This window comes from Zingiber officinale, chromosome 8A, assembly GCF_018446385.1.
Source record: "Zingiber officinale cultivar Zhangliang chromosome 8A, Zo_v1.1, whole genome shotgun sequence".
NCBI classification, from domain to species: Eukaryota; Viridiplantae; Streptophyta; class Magnoliopsida; order Zingiberales; family Zingiberaceae; genus Zingiber; species Zingiber officinale.
Window position 1 is genome coordinate 69,885,275 of NC_056000.1, and position 18,862 is coordinate 69,904,136.

Consider the following 18,862-nt stretch of genomic DNA (forward strand, 5'->3'; position numbering starts at 1 on the left):
TTTCTTATATTATTATTGAATATAGCAAAAAATGATTTTTTTTGTAAAAAAATATTTAGCGTTTATTAAAAAAATAAAATTATGTTTGATTTGTGATATTTTAGTAGTGGAAATAATATCTGAGATACTTAGTCTATTAATTATTATAAAAAAAAGTGTTTTAGGAAAATTAAACTTAATTATAATCATGTCAAATACATTCTCTATAATATTTTCTTATTTTTTAAAAATGGCAAGGCCACTTCAAAGACAATCTTTCAATTCCAAGAGAGTGTTGGAACTTGAAATCTTGAAACTTGATGTTTGACCACTTCAAACTTTATAAATATCAATTTATATTTTAAAATTCTTAAATTCAATTCATATTAATCTTAAAATAAATAGAAAATAATAGCATGTAAATCAATGTTACTTTAAACCTCACTTTGAATTAGGGTTTAGTCCCTCAGCTAGAACTCAAGAGTGCTAGATAGAGCCATTCTTATGGTTGTTATTATTTATCTCAAGCACATTTATGTGTGTTAGTTGATAGGTCAAATGAACACATTTTTCTATTGTGGGAATCCAAATGAAATTTGTTTATTAAATCAGAATTATGAATAAATTATAATGATAACTTTGTTCCTAGTTAACTTTAAATTCAACTATAATGAATATTTTTAAACACGTAACAATTTGATTATAATTAGAGGCAAATCATCAAATAATAATAATAATAATAATCGAAGCAGTATTCCTTTAATTAATGTCTGCGTTCTTTCTTTATCTTCCCCGTTCTTCATCTCCTTTCACGATCGATTGTCCCGTTCTTCCATTAAAAACAAAGAACAGAAATTCCCAGATGCTGTGGAATGTAGCCATGGAGGAGCAGATGAAGAAGGCTTCGGAACAAGGCAAGGGAATAACGACCTTGGCAGCTTAGCTCCCCCTTTTCCCTTCACTTTGGCTGGTTCTTGTGTTGGGAATCCATGTCAGGGATTGAATGGCTGGAAAGCTCCACACCAAATCGGTCTCCTGCTGCTGCAGCGGTCGACAAGTACTGACACTGACACCGCCTCCTGCGCCTCTTGTCTACCTCCCCCGTCCCTTCCCTTCCCTCGCTGCCTTTTTGGTTGAAGGAAGGGCCTTTAGCTTTCCGCACTGCCACTGTTACTGCTACTGCCCTCTTTGATTTGTGTTGCCTTCCCAGGTTTCTGCTTGTTTGAGCTTCTTCTCGCTTTGATCTCGGACGCTCTTGCTGTTCCTGTCGCTTCGTTTCGTGCAGCTCGAAAAGAAGGCTTCTTGATGCGGATTTTTTCTGATTTCTCGGCGAAATCTTAATCTCTTCGAACTTAGTGGATGGAGGAGGAAGTAAAGGAGGCGCGGGCGCCTTTGTGAGGAGGAGTGGCACTGTGAGAGAGATACGAGTGGAAGCGACGAGAGAGAGAGAGGCGGAGGAAAAGGGAGAGAAGAGTTTGGTAGTGGATTTCATGGATTGGGACCTCAAGATGCCGCCTTGGAACGCTTCCGAGTCGGCGGACCGCGACGCCGGGCTCAGCATCGGTCCCGTGGTCGCCGGCGCCGCCCGCGACTGCTCGGTCGATCTGAAGCTCGGCGGGTTGGGCGAGTTCGGCTCCTCGTCGTCCTGCAAGCGGAATGTTCGCCGACCTGCGGCTCCTTCCGGGTCGTCGAAGCGGCCGCGGGCTCCTCCTCTGGCCAGCGGCGGCGGTCGAGCGGCGTCGTGCTTGGTGGAGGGCTGCAGGGCGGATCTGGGCGAGTGCCGGGAGTACCACCGGCGGCACAAGGTCTGCGAGGTCCACTCCAAGACGGCGGCGGTGGTGGTCCGCGGCCAAGAGCAGCGCTTCTGCCAACAATGCAGCAGGTAGTACCTTTCTCGGCTTTAGTTTAACTGCTATTCAGCCATTAGACAGTGCTATAACCTTCCTCACTGCATAAGAACTTATGATCGAGCTTTTTAGAACAATGATCATGTTCCTAAATGTTTGCTAACCAGAGAAACTCTCTGAAACCACTTCTCATATTGATTTTATCTCATTGCAATTTTCGTAATGGAATTCTTACCGACGACTGATCGATATTAGTGCTCATCCACAATCCATCGCCATTGCCAATCTGATCCCTGCATTGATACCGAAACCTTGAGCTACAAAGAAAAAGATCAATCAGAGTATTCATATCCTCTTAGTACAAGAAGCTAATATGGGAATTTTTCTATCCTCTATAAGAAGTCTTGCCTCTGTGAATTTATAGTGTATCTATCGAGGCTCGATGTTCATACATAGTTTCTTTCTTAATATTGCATCTCATGTTGTGATACAAGCAACAAGTTAAAACCCCTCGACTAGCACCTTAGTAAATAAGGATCTTGGACCCTTGGAATGAGCAGTGTCATATGATACCGTAGGTATTGGGATCGATGGCCGATTCTAGGTTGAGGATTCAAGGTTTGTTAGCTTGGTATCGACTACTATGTCAAGCATTTGTCTATTGAGCTAAGTTTGGTGATAACATAACTAGTAAGATTAGACCTGGTTTGAGGAAAATGATTTTCCCTTTTGAACAAAGAGGGAAACCTTGTTTATGGCACCATTTGGTGACCTGCATTTCGCCTACTTGTCCATTTCTTGGATCGTATAGCACTATTATGTTGGTTGAATCATCGGTATCGAGACTTCTTCACTAGCTAGATTCTCCACAAGTTCTGAAAATCTTCTTGCTTACCTCTGCAGATTTCATTTGCTAGAAGAATTTGACGACGTAAAACGGAGCTGCAGAAAACGTCTTGACGGGCACAATAGGCGTAGAAGGAAACCCCAGCCTGGTTTGATGAATCCAGGGAACTTGTTTCCAGATCACCATGGTTTCTCTCATTCTCTAAATAGATTCGTTTTGGGTAAGTGACTTAAATCAATTGAATTTGAATGATCATTCTTCCCTTTTTCGTGTGCATGATGCTCAGCAGGAATTTCTTCCTATCGTCAAATGTTTCCAACGTCTACAACAGATTCGGACTGGTCTAGAATAATCAAAACTGAGGACGATATGATCTACTCTCCACAGTTTGTCATCCAGCAACAGTTTTTGGATTCAATTTATGGCTTTAGCAAGGAAAGAAAGCAAATTACATGTTTTCAGGACGAAGAGACCGCTCTTCTCTATGGAAGCAACGGCAGCAACAAGATGTTCATCGATGGGCTAGCTCAAGTCTGCGACTCTGATTGTGCTCTCTCTCTTCTGTCATCACCAAATCGGACTTCCAACATTAGCTTAAGCCATATGGTGCCACCAGCCGAACAGCTAGATCAGCCTCTTGCTTTGAGTTTGCAGTACAATGGTTTCCCACACTACTCTCTCCCTCCGTTACCCGGCCACAATGTCACACCTGCTGAATTTTCGTGTGCCGGAGGGGTAGAGGACCAGAATGCAGATAGTGTACTAGTGTCTGATCAGGCTAATGGTTCCAACTGTTGTAGCATTTTTCATGTGGGTGAAGAAGGCTCTTCGGAATCAGCTTGCGTAGCTCTACCGTTACAGTTTGCCTGGCCGTAGTTTTCATTTCAGATGAACATTAGGATTTTTTTTCTTCTCAATGATCCCAGTGTTGTCTTTGCTTGTGTTCATTTGCTCAGATGTGTGAATATCAAACCCTGTTCTTGAAACAATGAGGTTATGTTTTCGGTTTACAAATGCTTGGAGCCATTATAAGGGGAGCATGCAATAGAAAAGTTATCGTATGACTTAGAGGTTAAGAATTTGAGTCTTGGAAATAGTCTTTTACAAAGTAAGATAAGATTATATACAATAGATTTTTCTATAGAATCCAATATTAATAAGAATTTCATGTACTGAGCTGCCTTTTGAATGTTTGGAGTCATTTAATTAACTAGGGAATCCTCAATGATAAGTTTAAAGGTTAGTGTCCATGAGAAGTTGAGAACATCATTTCATACTACAATATTATTTCCAAGTGCTAACGATATCAAGAAATCATGAGCATTTGATCTCTCTTAGGGCCATCAAACATACATGTTCTTTCTCCGCTTATAACTCATTTGTTTGGGAAGATAAAACCAAGATAAACAAGCTTTAGCGAATGCAACATGATGCAACACAATCGAATAAGTAGAAACAAAATCATCTAATGAATAAGTAGAAACAAAATCACCTGATTAGAGAAGTTAACAACAACGAAATCAATTCACAAGCCACATACTTTATTGAATGTGTGTAATTTACATACAAGAATTCTAACTCTACGAGGGAAGACATGTTTTATCACGATAATTAGGAAGTAAACAGAAGAAAGAAACAAAAACAACAAAGTGCATGTTAATCTATATACAATGTATGTTACAGGGAAAACTTTGGATCTTCTGGGATCCACCTTATTGGACAAGGAAGCAGCAGCGGTCAACGGTTTCTATCCTGGACCAAGAGCTGCATTTATCCTCCAACCATGTTTGAGAAAGAAATTTTCACATATGGTTGTGCAGCACGCATGAAGCTTCAAGTTATAGTACAATTTGATGGACAAAAGACTAATTCAACACCGCTATCACCCTTTGAAAATGAATGGAAAAGGATCGTTAGTTTCGGAATAGTTCCCTATGGATGATTAAATTGGCTACAATGCAAGCAAGTACCATGTTCAAATTATATTAATCTTTATCGATGTTAGAGACTAAAACATTAAAGATGATGCACATGATATGACAAAAATAGTTTAATTGATCATGTAGTGGAGCATGCATACTCTGAAACAGACAATCCCCTCTTCCCTTGCCAATCATGAAACTTGAGATTCATGTAAACTACAATCTAGACACCGTTGAATCCATATTTGGAGTTCATTTAGAAGAATTAAGAAACACTGGTTGCTGAGATTAACAAACTATAGTGAGTGTTGAAGAGATCGATATTGTTATCATTGTCTAGTTGCTTGTGCCTTCTTGTGGTTCCTTTTTAGAAATCATCAAGATCTTTGAAAGTTAGATTCCTAATTTGCATTAAAGGGAGGGAGAGAGAATACAAGATAGGATTGAAGATCAGTAGAGTCCAATTAGCATATAGGCATTGAAAATACAAATAAGGCAAGTATAAACTAGCAGAGTAAATTTACCAAGACCGGGTGTTGCACCGCATTTCTCATGAGGCCATTAAAAGCTTCTAATCATAAAAGTACCAGTCAAAATTGGGTTGTTACCGACACTAATAAAAGCTTCTAATCATCCTATACATTTACAAGACTTCCGAATGGTAAGTTTTTTTTTTATATTGTTGAGTTGTGACCAACTGTACTCCATTCCTATGGAAATGTTGCATTACTTGGCTAAGAGAAAAGTTTGAGAAATTAAATTCAACCAACTATTTATAGTGAGTGAATTATGGTTCCACGTTATAAAACCTAGTGTAAGTTGTTTTTGTATTTTTGGAAACACAAATGGCTGATGATTAATTTGCCTAAGCAAGTTCACAATGACTGTGGCAAAAAAAAGGAAAAAAAGGTAATAACCCTCACCCCGGAGGCCCCTCCAAGACCGTCCAAAGCACATTGGAAGGGAGTAAATCATGGGAGTCACCGACACTAATAAAAGCTTCTAATCATCTATATTGTTGAGTTGTGACCAACTGTACTCCATTCCTATGGAAATGTTGCATTACTTGGCTAAGAGAAAAGTTTGAGAAATTAAATTCAACCAACTATTTATAGTGAGTGAATTATGGTTCCACGTTATAAAACCTAGTGTAAGTTGTTTTTGTATTTTTGGAAACACAAATGGCTGATGATTAATTTGCCTAAGCAAGTTCACAATGACTGTGGCAAAAAAAAAGGAAAAAAAGGTAATAACCCTCACTCCGGAGGCCCCTCCAAGACCGCCCAAAGCACATTGGAAGGGAGTAAATCACGGGAGTCATTCCAGCCAACCGGGGTAAACCCCGCGATTCGAACCCAAAACCGATTGTGGCAACTCCTCACCCGAGTACCAACTCGGTTACGCCCATGAGGGCAGCAAGTTCTCAATGGATTTTTTTTTTTTAAGTTGGCACCAAATATCCAAGTCTTAGAACCAACATCAAGTTCTCAATGATGTTTTGACAACAGGTGGTTTAGATGTACTAACTAGACATGTACAGATGGCTTATTTGACTCAAAACTCTCATTGTGATATTTTAGATTACTTATCCCTACCACCCACCTTGTCAGCTACCACTCTGTAAACCTTAATTGAGAATTTCCGTCCTGTATTCTATTGGCTAATTGACAATATCCAGGAAACAAAATTGTCAAGAAGTAGGGGTGCTGCTTTACATGTTTAAGATTGTCGGAATCAACAACACACACTGTCTGCAGTTCGACATACCCAGAGAATGCATATGACAGTTGAAATATCTCCTTGACGCAGTTATGTCAAATTATCTTCCTTCAACTTATGATGTATGTGCGCAATAATTACATAAATCTAAGGTGCAAACACAATTTAGTATTTACATAACTTGCAGAAAGATTAGTTAACAAATAAATAATGGATAGAAGAAGAAAAGTTAGAGCTGCTTACTTTACGAATTAACTCAATATTCCATTGAGAAGTGCCTGATGTGGAAGTGGTTTAATACCATGCCATGATCTTGCTTTGACTTCCTATTCAACATGACTATTGATTCTTTTTTGTTGATTTAAAGAACCTAGTCAGTTCCCTGTACAACTGCTCCCCCTCAAAAGGCTTTGTAACATAGCCATCCATTCCAAGCTTGAGGCACTTCTCGTGTGTTGCTTGGATCACATCTGCTGTCATGGCAAATATGGGCACGACACAATGCAATACATTCCCCAGAGAATCCAACAGCACCTCCCCATGCTTTAGTTTACTATTTATATCAGCTTCCATCTCCCGGATCCTTCTCGTAGCTTCAAATCTAAAGATACACATAAAGAAGTTATCATCATAGGTCGAGAAATTGTCCACGAATCCTTTCACAAGTATATTTGAGATGCGAACATTTTCACATATTCTGCGTAAGAGAATTTTTTACTTTAGAAACCCTGAAATTACATTCATGAAAAAAGGGTAAAAAACATTGTGAAGAACATGCAATTTATAAGTAAAAAATACAGCCAAATTGCATGTTAACCAAGGTTTAAAATTTCGACCCATGCCGAGGTTTCGGTCCTGGACCGGAACGATACGGTTTTGGTACCGTATCGTGCCAATATAGTTTCTATATTTTTTAAATCTAAAATATTTAATTTAAAACTAAACTATTTAACATAAATATTTAAAAAATAAACAAGATAAAAAATAATCTTTTAAAAAAGGAAAAGATATGAAAATAGATAAATAAATAAATAAAAATTTTATTATATTTTTTAAATTAAAATAAATGAAATATAAAATTAATTATATAATTTTATTAGGATTTAATAAAGTCTCTGTAGATTATCTCCACCATAACTAGGAGTTGATTAAAAAAATTAACCTAAATTTAATTAAAAAAATCTGAAATCCGACACCACTCACGAGCCCACACGACTTTGGTGCTGTCGCAGGGTTGCATGACCAGTCATGGCCGCGGGGATTGCATGACTCCTTCGGCACGACCACGTTGGTCGTACGACCCCTCTGTAGTGAGCGCAGAGTCGCATGATTCCTCCACGACGACAACGGTACTGTTGCAGGGTCGAGTGACCCCTCTGCTGTGACCACGGGGTCGCGCAAGACATCACACCTGTCGTGGGTTTGGTGCTAAGGTCGTGCCGATTGCCGAGCGAAATGAGACGTTTCACCAATTTCGACCGTTTCAACACGACACTTTAAACCATGATGCTAACACAGTGTACACATCGTAACAAGGATATCATATTACTTCTCAAGAGGACTGAATTTTGAGAACCAATTGCAGAAGAAAATAATGACAAGTGACAAAGTAAATGAGATATACCCATCAATTTCAGGCATCTGGATGTCCATAAAACAAGCATCAAATATGTGTGGTGGCTTGAGCATATTTATAGCACTCTTCCCATTATCTGCACAAGTTACTTCAGCACCATATTTTTTCAGAGCCCCAGCAGCTACTCTAAGATTCACAATATTGTCATCAACAACTAGAATTTGTTTCCCACGAAGAAGGCTATGCAATGGCAACTGTGGAAGCCATCCATTCCGGGAATGTTCCCCATCTCCACAACCCATAACCCTTTGCAAAGATAGTTGGAGCATGCTCACTCTGAGTGGTTTCGTGATTATAGTTGAGATATATTCCATTGAACTAGAAGAGTTCCTTTTCGAAGAATCTGTAGGATTTGCCAAAAGAATGACCTTAGGGATATCCAACTGATCATCCTTTAGCTTGCTCATAATGAAAGGCCAGATGCTAGTATTCTTCAACCATATTTCCTTTTCGATTAGCACCAAATTTTTAGCCCCTGTTCCACTAGCTATTCGATTAAGAACTTGATTTAGGTCCATTTCTAGTATAGCATTTATTCCCAGCCTCTGAAGAAGATATTTAGTGGCTTTTGCTCGTACTGGTCTATCATCGACTACCAATGAAGTAAGCCCGTGAAATTCAGATGATTTATACTCATTTGTGTTAGTATAAGAACTTGTAAGGACCACTGTGAAAGTGAAAGTGGAACCAATCTGAGGTTCACTCACAAATCCAATCTCACCCTTCATAAGACCAACTAGACGTTTGCTAATACTCAAGCCAATACCAGTCCCTCCATGAATACGAGAAATTGATGGTCTCACCTGCATAAAAGGAGTGAATACCCGTGATTGTGCTTCATGAGGAATACCCACCCCTGTGTCTTCAACAGATATGATCAGGTTTATTAGATCATAAGGTGTTGACACAAGTGATGGATCAGTTGCAGAGAGGCCCTGTTTGAAGAGTTTAAAGTTTTTCCAGCTACGTCTTCTATCTGCCACTGGGAAGGCACTCAAGCTATTTCTGGAATGGTATTCTGTTTCCATGTCCAACGAACTCACTTCTTCAGTAAGATGCACAGTCAGGTATATATGTCCTCTCTCCGTGAACTGCAAAAACAGATCTAAGCATATCGGGTAGCTTCAATATGAATATTTCCCCAGGACAAAACTGAATACTTGCCTTTATTGAATTTGCTATCAGATTTGTGATGATTTGGCGTATTCTTCCATGGTCACCAATAAGGACTTCAGGAACTTGATCAGAGACGAATACTGCTAACTACACAAAACAATCCAGCAGCACAACAGAAAGAGCACAACAGAAAGAGAATTAGTTTGTGAAACAAAAAAGTACTAGTAAGATTCTAAAATTTCTTAATACCTCTAGTCCCTTCTCCTGAGCCTTCCCATAGAAGAGTGACAAAATATCATCCAATACTGCTCGCAAGTCAAATGGCACGGCTTCCAGCTCAAGTTTACCCGACTCAATTTTTGCTTGATCCAAAACCTCATTAATCAGAGAGACTAGAGCTTTACCGCTGGCATGGGCAGTTCTAACATAGTCATCCTGGGTCATATCCAGATCAGTATCCATGAGCATTTGAAGCATCCCTGTGAAGTAAAAAATTGTTAGCATCTCATCAAGTAATTGTTTTGAATAATAATCCAGTTGAATAGTAATCCAGTTAAAGAAATTTGTACTCACCCAATACACCATTCATTGGAGTTCTTATTTCATGAGAAACAGTCGCCAAGAACTGATCAAGACAGGGTGCTGGATATTATGTGTGCAAAGCAAGCACAGGAAACCAATAAAAAACCATCAATGGTCATATGGTACCTGAGATTTTGCAACATCTGCAGCTTCAGCTTGTTTTTTAAGCTCCATCATTTGCCTATAATCATCTTCTACCTTTGCAATGCGGCTAACAGTGGCATGAAATATATATCCTACTAATAGGGCAATCACGAGAGTTCCAATTGATGTTGTTAATGCAAGCCAAGGCAAAGGAGCTTTCTGTTTGAACCTGTTGAAAACATAAAACATGTCAGAATTGTCTCTTTTTTTTTTATCGAAGTCAGATTCATAGAGAGGATTAGTTTTTTCTTCTAAAGCAAATCTATTAGCAGATTTGTGTAATTTACCTGCAATGCATCTCATGCTTTCTTATTGGATCACCAAAATGAAGGGTACTAATATGGTATATACCAGTACCTGTCATAGTTGAACCATACATGCTAATTGGTCGATCAGGATCAGTTGTATCATAAACATTGACCACAATGGAATGCTTGCAAGCAAGTTGGTGAAGTAACTTATCCACTAGAGATTCAATATCAAATATTCCACCCAAATACCTGCAAATGTCAACAAAACATGAATGAAGTTAAATTTTCAGGCATGGAGACTCTTGCCTAGTATCTCTGCTAAAAAATGGTTATGCATAATTATTGTATGAAGTACTACCCAATGGCTGTTTTGATGCGCTGAGCCGGTGTTGCATTTGAAGGAAGTTCTGATTTGTAAACTGCATATGTGAGAATAACCCCAAGTCTTTTTGATTTTAGAAGTGGAAAAGGAGCAGTTAAAACACCCTTTCCAGATTCCCTTGCACATAGGATATTTTCACGATCTTCCTGTGAATAATAAGGAATTATCATTACTATATGAAGAGCCTAGGAATCACTGGCAATTCATTGGGGTAAGTTGAGAAAGTTCTCCTAAAATAAGTAAAATTGAGCTTACTCTCAAGCATGATGTTTTGAAATTACAAAGATGAAGAAAAGGCGTTATATTCTTTATTGTTTAAGTTGATTAGCCACCAACTTATCCCAAAAGCTTGATGTGTTAGGAAAGGAAAGGAAACGATTTTATCTAGTGAACCACTGCACTTATCCATGTGGGACCAATGGGCATGGAGCCTTCAAAAGCTTGAACACGCCTCAAACCTATCATGACTCAGATAGTTTTTCTTTGAAAAAAAATTACACAGGTAGGATTTGCACCTTAGACCTACTGCTCTAATACTATGTCAAAGTTTATTAGCTAACCACTTATCCTAAAAGCACAATTTGCCAGGAAAAGAACTAATTTATCTAACGGCCAACCATGCTTGTCCACGTGGAGCCAATGGACATGGAGGCCCCTAACTTCAACGTTTATAAGAAAGAAGCAATCTGTTGTTTCTAAGAACAAAATCGACTAACATATCCAGAATACCCATATTGTTGTGCAGTCGACAGAAGGTGGTTCAGAGTGTCTACCAGAGTGCCATGTGTAAATATGGAATCAGTTGGCACTGATTGGGAAGAATGCTAAGCTCTTGCCTATATGCTTGTAAAATACGGCAACAAATAATAATTTAATAATAAAGTTTAATAGACAAATAACCTTATTAGGATTTTTAGAAATTTTCTGGGATTTAATTGGATCTCATATGATGTATTTAAAGGGGATGCATTAATGGGGCCGATAAAAGCCTGTTTGGAATATTCGGGTGGGAGTTGATTGAGAAACCGATCTAGGGTTTGATTTTACAAATCCCTAAGTTATAAATATAATTTTCCCGTGCCCTAACTCCCACGCCCGCGGAACTCCTCATCCTCCCCGAGCCCTCTCCCTCTCGCGAGATCCCACACCACAGCCGGCGATCTTGCCCTCACGCGAGCACCCCAGCCGCCTCAACACCCGATTGCGTCGGTGTTGCCCATCCCGGTGCCAGCCGAACCCTAGGTTGGCTCCAGTCAGTTGCTTCCACCTCCACCGTGCCACACAAGTTTGGGTCGACTCCGGATCAGCCCAAACAAAGCCCTGCCGCCAACACATTTGTGCCCTAATTGATCCAGCAGGTATAATCTCTCTAGGTATGGGTTTGGGAAGTAGATTGGGAGTGTGCGTGCAAAACAATTCCAATGATGTCTCTATTTTCTTCATGGAGTCTTCCTGGTTTTCTGCCACGAATTTGGGGGGGGGGGGGGGGGGGGGGGGGGGGTCTTCGAATTGTTTTCAATGTTGCTTTACTTCAATTTAATGGATTACAATTGGCTAGGTAGATTTGCGTGTTTGCAACCTGTTTTAGTTTCCTTGCACTACTCCTTCATGGAGTTTTCTTCTTTGAACGCTGGATAGAATTGGGAAGTGGGGGATTTGATCCGATGTTGTTTTTGTTTACTTTGGATATCGATAGTTTTTGGGGCAAATTCAGTGAGCTTTAATGCATTTCCAAGATGGTTCTAGCTTTTCCTTAGTGATTTCGAAGTTTCAGATAGGTTTTATTGGGCAGATTTAGTATTTTGGACAGATTCAGGATTTGAGGTTCATATTTGATGAAGCATTTCTTCCTCGTAATGTTTCTTTGATTTTCCCGCAACGAGTTGGGTAGATTGCCAATTGTTCTAGGATTGGGTCAGATATAGTTTGAGGATTTTATTAGCTATTTAATACATAAGAAGATAGCTAATTTTGTGTGCACTGGTGCAGGACGTTGATTGAAGACGTTTGACACGATCTACGTATAAAGACGGGTACTTCTTGCTTTGTGACCATCCGTGCATACGCTGTTATTATGCCTGCTTTGGCTGCTGCTGCTTACTTATGTTATTATTGCTTACTTATGCTGATGTGGTATATATATGTTGACGTTGCTTCTTGTTGTTGTTCACTTATGCTGATATGCTGTCTTATGTTGAGATATGCTCTCGTTGTAGGCGGTTAGACATTGGGTTATTTATTGAAAATGTTTATATGTCTTACACATTACCTCTGTAGTTATGAGCAGTACCGTAGCAGATTAGTACCATTCTTGACCTTCTATATCTAGCCTACGATATGGTTCCAGGTATGAGCATTGATTATGGTTTCATTTTGTATTTGCTACTTCCCTTATGAGACTGTATTCCTTTTGGGTATTCTTTTTTGGTTGATTATGTTCATGCACTATCTTTTCTATACCCGCTGAGTTCCAATACTCACCACCCCGTAAAATGGTTTTCTTTCGCCAGGTAATAGATAGATGAGTCATGGATGCTTGGAGAGATGCCGGCTGCCAATCCTGGGTCCCGCGTCATATTCGAAAAATTGATTTTGGTTCTGTTTCTCATGCTACTACCTTAGAGATCGCTTCTCCCTCTGTATAGATGCTTCCACTTATTCGAGACTGCTGTTGTCGAAGAATGGTATTTAAAACTTTGGTGTCTCCCAACTGTTTTCAAAAGGGAAGCTTATTCTAGCTCAAATATCAAAGGAAGCATATTTGAAAATTAATAATACATCAACGTTCAAACCTATCATATAATGATAGGAAGTTAACTTCTTTTTCTAACTGAATACATCTTTATTTTGTATGTGAAGATCAGAATTGTAGGTCATTTTTGTGTCTACACAGTAACCTTGCAAATGACACAATAGACTCCTTTTGGATCACTTTTACAGTAAGCCATTGATCAATAATTCAACATGTAATCCAAAAGGGTACGGAAGTAGATCCAGAAAATTTATTAACCAGTTACAAATCCAGAAGTTACTCAAGCATCAACCATTGTATAAAAAGACTAGTTTGCCCCATCAAAATAGCATATGGTCTATATGGAATAACATATTGTTAGAGCTAGCAGACAAATATTGCGCAAGTACATAAATGCCTTGTAAATGTAAATAATTGATCCAAACTCTTATATACTGACAAGGAACTGAAAGTCATCTGAGAAACAAAAGCTTGCAATTGCTTGTAACCCTCATATAGTCATTCATACTGAGTCCAGAAAGTTAAACTCATCAACAAAGTTACCTAACAACATGAAGTATGCAATTGAGTAATGACTCCATTGGCAATACCTCTAGCTGATTAAAATTTTAACATTGGAAGTGAACTTAAAATTTATCATTATAATATTAACTTGCAGATCATTTCCTAGCTCAAATACCACATGGATGGATTTAAATTGTGTCATATTGGATGATACGGGTTAAACATACTGCTCTGACAGTATGTCAAGACCAGAGTAGAAGGATGGAATGCACAATACTAACAAGTTGGAAAAATTATGAGTCAGAATATGAGTATAGTCTTATATTTTTAAACTTTCAAATTCTAACCCCTTCAAAGTTGTAATTTCATAATGAGAAAATTCCTCAAATACCTAATGTACTAAAGCAAGTTGTAGAAGAACAAATACTTTTAAGGGAGTTGAGAGTATGGTTTATCGAAGAGCAAACAGATTATGTGGAGTAAAATTCATAATTCATCAAAAAAATATAGGTCAGCATAGCCAAACTGATGCCAATCTATTTCGCGTGTATATATAAATCAACAATACAGTACAATGGTAACACAATGTCTTGGGATTGAGATGTATACCAAAACTAAGATTTAAAATCTTGGTATCATGTAAATCTGTATAACTGGAAAGAATAAAACAGGCAATTCTGTTAACTCATCAGAACTTGAATAAAGAAAAAGCAATGAAAGTACTAAAGTGGTACTGCATCCATGAGCAGTACTTATTTTCCATCCTAACATACAAAATTTAGGGACATTGCATTTGCATTCTAAGCATAAGAAAAACTGTCAAAAGAGCAACTGTAGTGTCTCACCTTTCCTGTTAACAAATCAACTGAAATCACATGCTTATAAGCATCCTGGGCAAAGATAACAGGAGCATATTCATCTTCTATAGGAGATATCTCTGGGCTCTCAAGATCTGCATCTTCTTCTCGAGCTGGGGGCTGCTCTGTTAAATCCATTTTTTTAATTTGCCAACCATGTTGCCTCTCAAACAGTTCTCTTTCTGAATGTAGCACCTTTACAGCATATGCCACTCCACTAGTCAGTGGCCTCTCAAAAGCAGTCCTTTCAGCATATCGTGCAAAAATTATCTGCACAAATGAAGGGTCCTTTTCACAGTCAATATAACTGAGGGTGGCAAAATCAGAAAAAACATGTTATTTCAATATCAGCAAACTGAGCCAAATATAACATTCTAATCAAGCAAATCTTCAACTACTTAAATTTAAAATAGAGTATATAATATTGAATATTCGAGTGAAAAATAGAAATATTCTAGAAAAAAACTAATACCTGATCAATAGCAGATGGTTCCTTGGAATGATGAAAAGTTGAGATCAGAATCGCTAGGGCCTGCAGATGGTTCATGCTAACGTTAAACTGATCCTGAAGCATTCTTGCACGTTCGTCACACATACTTGCTAGCATCTCTCTCCTCTTTTCTACAGCTTGAGAGTTCATAAACCAAAAAATCCATATAGCACAAAGGACCCATCCAGCTAACCACAGGAATAGCAGCCTTCTCGAGGTCTCCTTCACCTTCTTTGTTCCAAAATAATGGTTACACAGATGATTCTTCAAACCCCTCGCTGAGAACTGTTTCAGCCAACCCAAGCATAGATTGCACTTCTCACTAAGAAAATCAGTCTTCTGCTCCATTATTTGAGCATCAATGAACCAATTCATGGATAGTTCAAGAAGTTTCACCAACATACCATAAAAAATAGTTACAGTAGACTAGATCCTGAACCAGTTAGTCAAAGAACTCATCCATATCACGATACACTTACACCTTTATCTGAAAGCCAGTTAATCCACAACATAAATTCAAGAACCTGAGCTGAAAAGCAAAAGCCTGAACAAATAGCATAAGATAACCGATCAATTTTTCATTTTAAATTATCCAGAAGTGTTGATTGATGAAAGACCCATAGTCAAATGTCATGTTTTATCAGAAGCTAATATTTTTATGATTTTATCATTTCTCAATTTGAACAGAAGATATAAAATTTGTAGTCTTACTTTTGTATTATAATCAATAATAGTAAATGTTACCACTGATATTAGTCTTACTCTAGGACACGCCTACGTGGCCCCACCCCAATCTAGCCAACTTGTCATGCAGAATCATCATTATCTGACTTACACTTGGCCGAGCTGCTAAGCTAGTCCGAGTTGTCGTTTCAATCCAAGCCAAGTCATTCTTGGCCGAGTCACTAGGCCAAACCCTCCAATCTAGCTGAGCTCTTTTAGCCGAGCTCGGCTGGCCACAAGTGGACAGGGGGCACGATCCCCACTTTCCCATGATCTCCACAAGTATCTTGCCCTCTTGCACTTATAAGTATCCAGGTATATGCTCCGTGATGAGGGGGACTCTCTCAACTTTCCTTTCGTTTTTACTCTCTCTTTTCAATCTACCATTGGGATATCATGGTGACTTATGCATCGGAGGTACCCCGCCAGGTCAACTCCTAGCGAGCCCTCTAACACGTGTTAATTTATGCAGAGTCAACCACATTACAAGAGGAAGCTTCGTCATCACTCTTTGGTGAGGTGGTAGATTTCTACTACATTATTTTGGTGTCATTTATTGGAACACAAGTGAAGATGTTGAAAAATCTGAAGGCACTGAGGAATAGCCGGTCAGAGTTTCCCCGCAACTGTCAATGCCTTAGCAACGGTCACCTAGCATAGCTCGATTGGTTGCCTCCACGCTAGGATCCAGATTGAAGAGAGGTGGAAATTACAAAAGGTTGTGGTTAATTTCAGTTGGCAAGAAAGGTTGCATCATTCGAGCGACCCATTGCTCATGCATATTGCCCTTACCATAGACGAAGAATACTGAGGTCGTTGGAGGAGGGTTGTCCACTCGATGCTCACCACACGCTCGCTGCCCAGATAGAGGCTTCTTTCATTTCTTGATTTCACAGACCATGGGATGATCCGCCTTTCCTGGACTTCAATTCAAGGCATCTTTGACCTGGATTTTATCTTGCCACTGGCTAGTCCAAGCTTTTGAGCTAGTTTGAGCTGGTCTGAGTTGCTGAGCTAGTCCGAGTTGTCATTTCAATCTGAGCTAAGGCACTCTTGGCTAAGTCACTAGAACGAGCCCTCCAATCTAGCCAAGCTCTTTTAGCTAAGCTCGACAAGTCACAAGCGGACAAAGGCTACTATCCCCTTCCCATAATCTCGTCCCCACTTTCCCATGATCTCCATAGGTATCTTTCCCTCTTGCACTTATAAGTATCCAAGTATATGCTCCGTGTTAGAGTGAACTCTCTTTAGAGGTGAGCAAAAGTTTGGTTGAACTGAACAAATAAATCAAATTTAAAAATTTGGTTCAGTTATTTCGGAATTTCATTTTTTTCCTTTAAAAAACGGTTATATCGGTTAATTCGGTTCAATTTCAGTTTTATAATCTACTATTCTCGATTAAACCGAATAAAACAGAATAAAAAAATTAATCGATAAATTCCTAAGTAAGTGAACCTATAAATCCCTAACTAATCGGTAAATTATTGAAAATTTCAGTTAATTCGATTTTTAACTGAATTAACCGATATTTTATAGGTTCGGTTTTCAATTTTTATTGGAAAATTCAGTCGATTCAATTAGTTCGAAAAAATTCGGATTATTTGGTTTTTGATTAATTCAGCTCAGTTTTAACCAAATACTCAACTCTAGCTCTATCAACTTTCCCTTCTTTTTCCTCTCTCTTTTCAATCAACCATGTGGCATCATGGTGACTTAAGTATCAGAGAGGCATCACCGGGTCAACTCCCGACGAGCTGCTTGTAAATCTATGCAAAGTGGGCCGTGTCACAAGAGGAAGCTTCTTCATCCTAGCAAGAGATCCTAGCAAGAGGAAGCTTCCTTTGCTACAAGAGGAAGCTTCGTCATCTTGGTGGCAATATATCGCTCTTTGGTGTGGTGGTAGATTTATGCCGCATCAGTAAATATGAAGACTATGATGCTAGAGAACTCTGCAGTTTTGTGCATGGAAACCGGAAAAGACAATCTAAGAAATTAATCGGAAAAAATTAATTTGATAAAATGTACATGTGGGTTCACTAGAAAAGTTAAAATAAAGCGACCAGGAACCCCTAGGATGAATGAGATAAAGTAACCTGGCAAGAAAACCGCAGCACAAGCTTCACTTCGAACTCGAGCTCTTCCCCGTTTCAACCCTCACTCCTGATCCGTTCCCAAGAAACCGCAGAGCCACAAAATCGACATCCCAAGCCCCGAAAAAGCATCCACACGGAGAAACGGAGCCAACCTGACAGCAGAGAGCAGTAGATCAGGCCCGAGCGGCAAGCAAGGGCTCAGCTGGTGGGGAGGTCCGCGGAGGAGGTGATCGGGGACGCCGGGACGAGATAGCGCGCGATGCGAAAGCAGAAGATGCGAGAGGGGGAGAGATCTGGCCTCGACCGGCCGGTCGGCGGGAAGTCGGAGGCGAGGAAGGAGAGAAGGGGGATCGGAGGGTAAAAACTAAAAGGTGATTATTGCTCTTGTTGGCGAGCAGGAAACTGCGTTAGTTGGGGAACGAGAAAGCGGAGTCAATGACTCGACTTATTAGTCGGCAAATAACAAATTCAGTTTTTCCAATTATTATAAATTTTAAACCGTTATTTTTTTTAATTTTATAAATAAATTTAAAATTTTTAATATAATTAAATAAAATAACTACATTATAATTAATTTTTCACATCTAATTACGACCCACATATATATATATATATATATATATATATATATATATATATATATATATATATATATATATATATATATATATATATATATATATATATATATATATATCCGCACATGCTGAATACACTTTTGGGTACCCCACACACTCAGTCATCCATGAATTCACGGTGGTTATGCATCGTGAATGTGTAGAATATCAAATATGCCCCCCATGAGCATCCATGTTGGGTGTCTGAGTACAACGAGGGTACCCTGATCACTTTCAAATGTCCTACATATACTTAGGATCCCAGTGTGGGTGCGCACAGGGGATGCCTAGCACATCATCGAAGTGCACGTGGGGTGCCTAGAAGTGATAAGGATGCACTGCTACACTCAAATGCCTAGCATGAGTGCACACGGGGAGCGCCCAACACATCAAACCTCTAT

At 39.1% G+C, this 18,862-nt stretch overlaps 2 protein-coding genes across 6 annotated transcripts; one reads left to right on the top strand and one right to left on the bottom strand.

Annotated features, from left to right (window-relative positions):
* Positions 1 to 112: 112 nt before the first annotated feature.
* LOC122009439 (squamosa promoter-binding-like protein 16) lies at positions 113 to 3,687 on the top strand. 4 transcript variants are annotated; one of them, XM_042565601.1, is made up of 4 exons: positions 119 to 1,189; positions 1,265 to 1,861; positions 2,730 to 2,860; positions 2,963 to 3,687. In XM_042565601.1, exons 2-4 carry the CDS (start codon positions 1,470 to 1,472, stop codon positions 3,547 to 3,549), a joined length of 1,110 nt encoding a protein of 369 aa, XP_042421535.1. In that variant the 5' UTR covers positions 119 to 1,189; positions 1,265 to 1,469; the 3' UTR covers positions 3,550 to 3,687. The 4 variants fall into 4 exon arrangements, with proteins under 4 accessions (XP_042421536.1, XP_042421535.1, XP_042421534.1 ...); XM_042565600.1 differs by having other exon boundaries at positions 121 to 1,189; positions 2,960 to 3,687; XM_042565602.1 differs by having other exon boundaries at positions 113 to 1,861; positions 2,730 to 2,893; positions 3,005 to 3,687.
* Positions 3,688 to 4,195: 508 nt separating this feature from the next.
* On the bottom strand, positions 4,196 to 18,265 carry LOC122009438 (probable histidine kinase 3). 2 transcript variants are annotated; one of them, XM_042565597.1, is made up of 12 exons: positions 17,845 to 18,265; positions 15,011 to 15,515; positions 14,527 to 14,808; positions 10,402 to 10,571; positions 10,080 to 10,292; positions 9,775 to 9,961; positions 9,640 to 9,691; positions 9,316 to 9,545; positions 9,115 to 9,213; positions 7,939 to 9,041; positions 6,558 to 6,915; positions 4,196 to 4,560 (listed from the first exon to the last, which is right to left on the bottom strand). In XM_042565597.1, the coding sequence occupies exons 2-11, from the start codon at positions 15,428 to 15,430 to the stop codon at positions 6,654 to 6,656; spliced, it is 3,018 nt and encodes a 1,005-aa protein (XP_042421531.1). In that variant the 5' UTR covers positions 15,431 to 15,515; positions 17,845 to 18,265; the 3' UTR covers positions 4,196 to 4,560; positions 6,558 to 6,653. The 2 variants fall into 2 exon arrangements, with proteins under 2 accessions (XP_042421531.1, XP_042421530.1); XM_042565596.1 differs by having other exon boundaries at positions 15,011 to 15,572.
* Between the last annotated feature and the right edge of the window lie 597 nt (positions 18,266 to 18,862).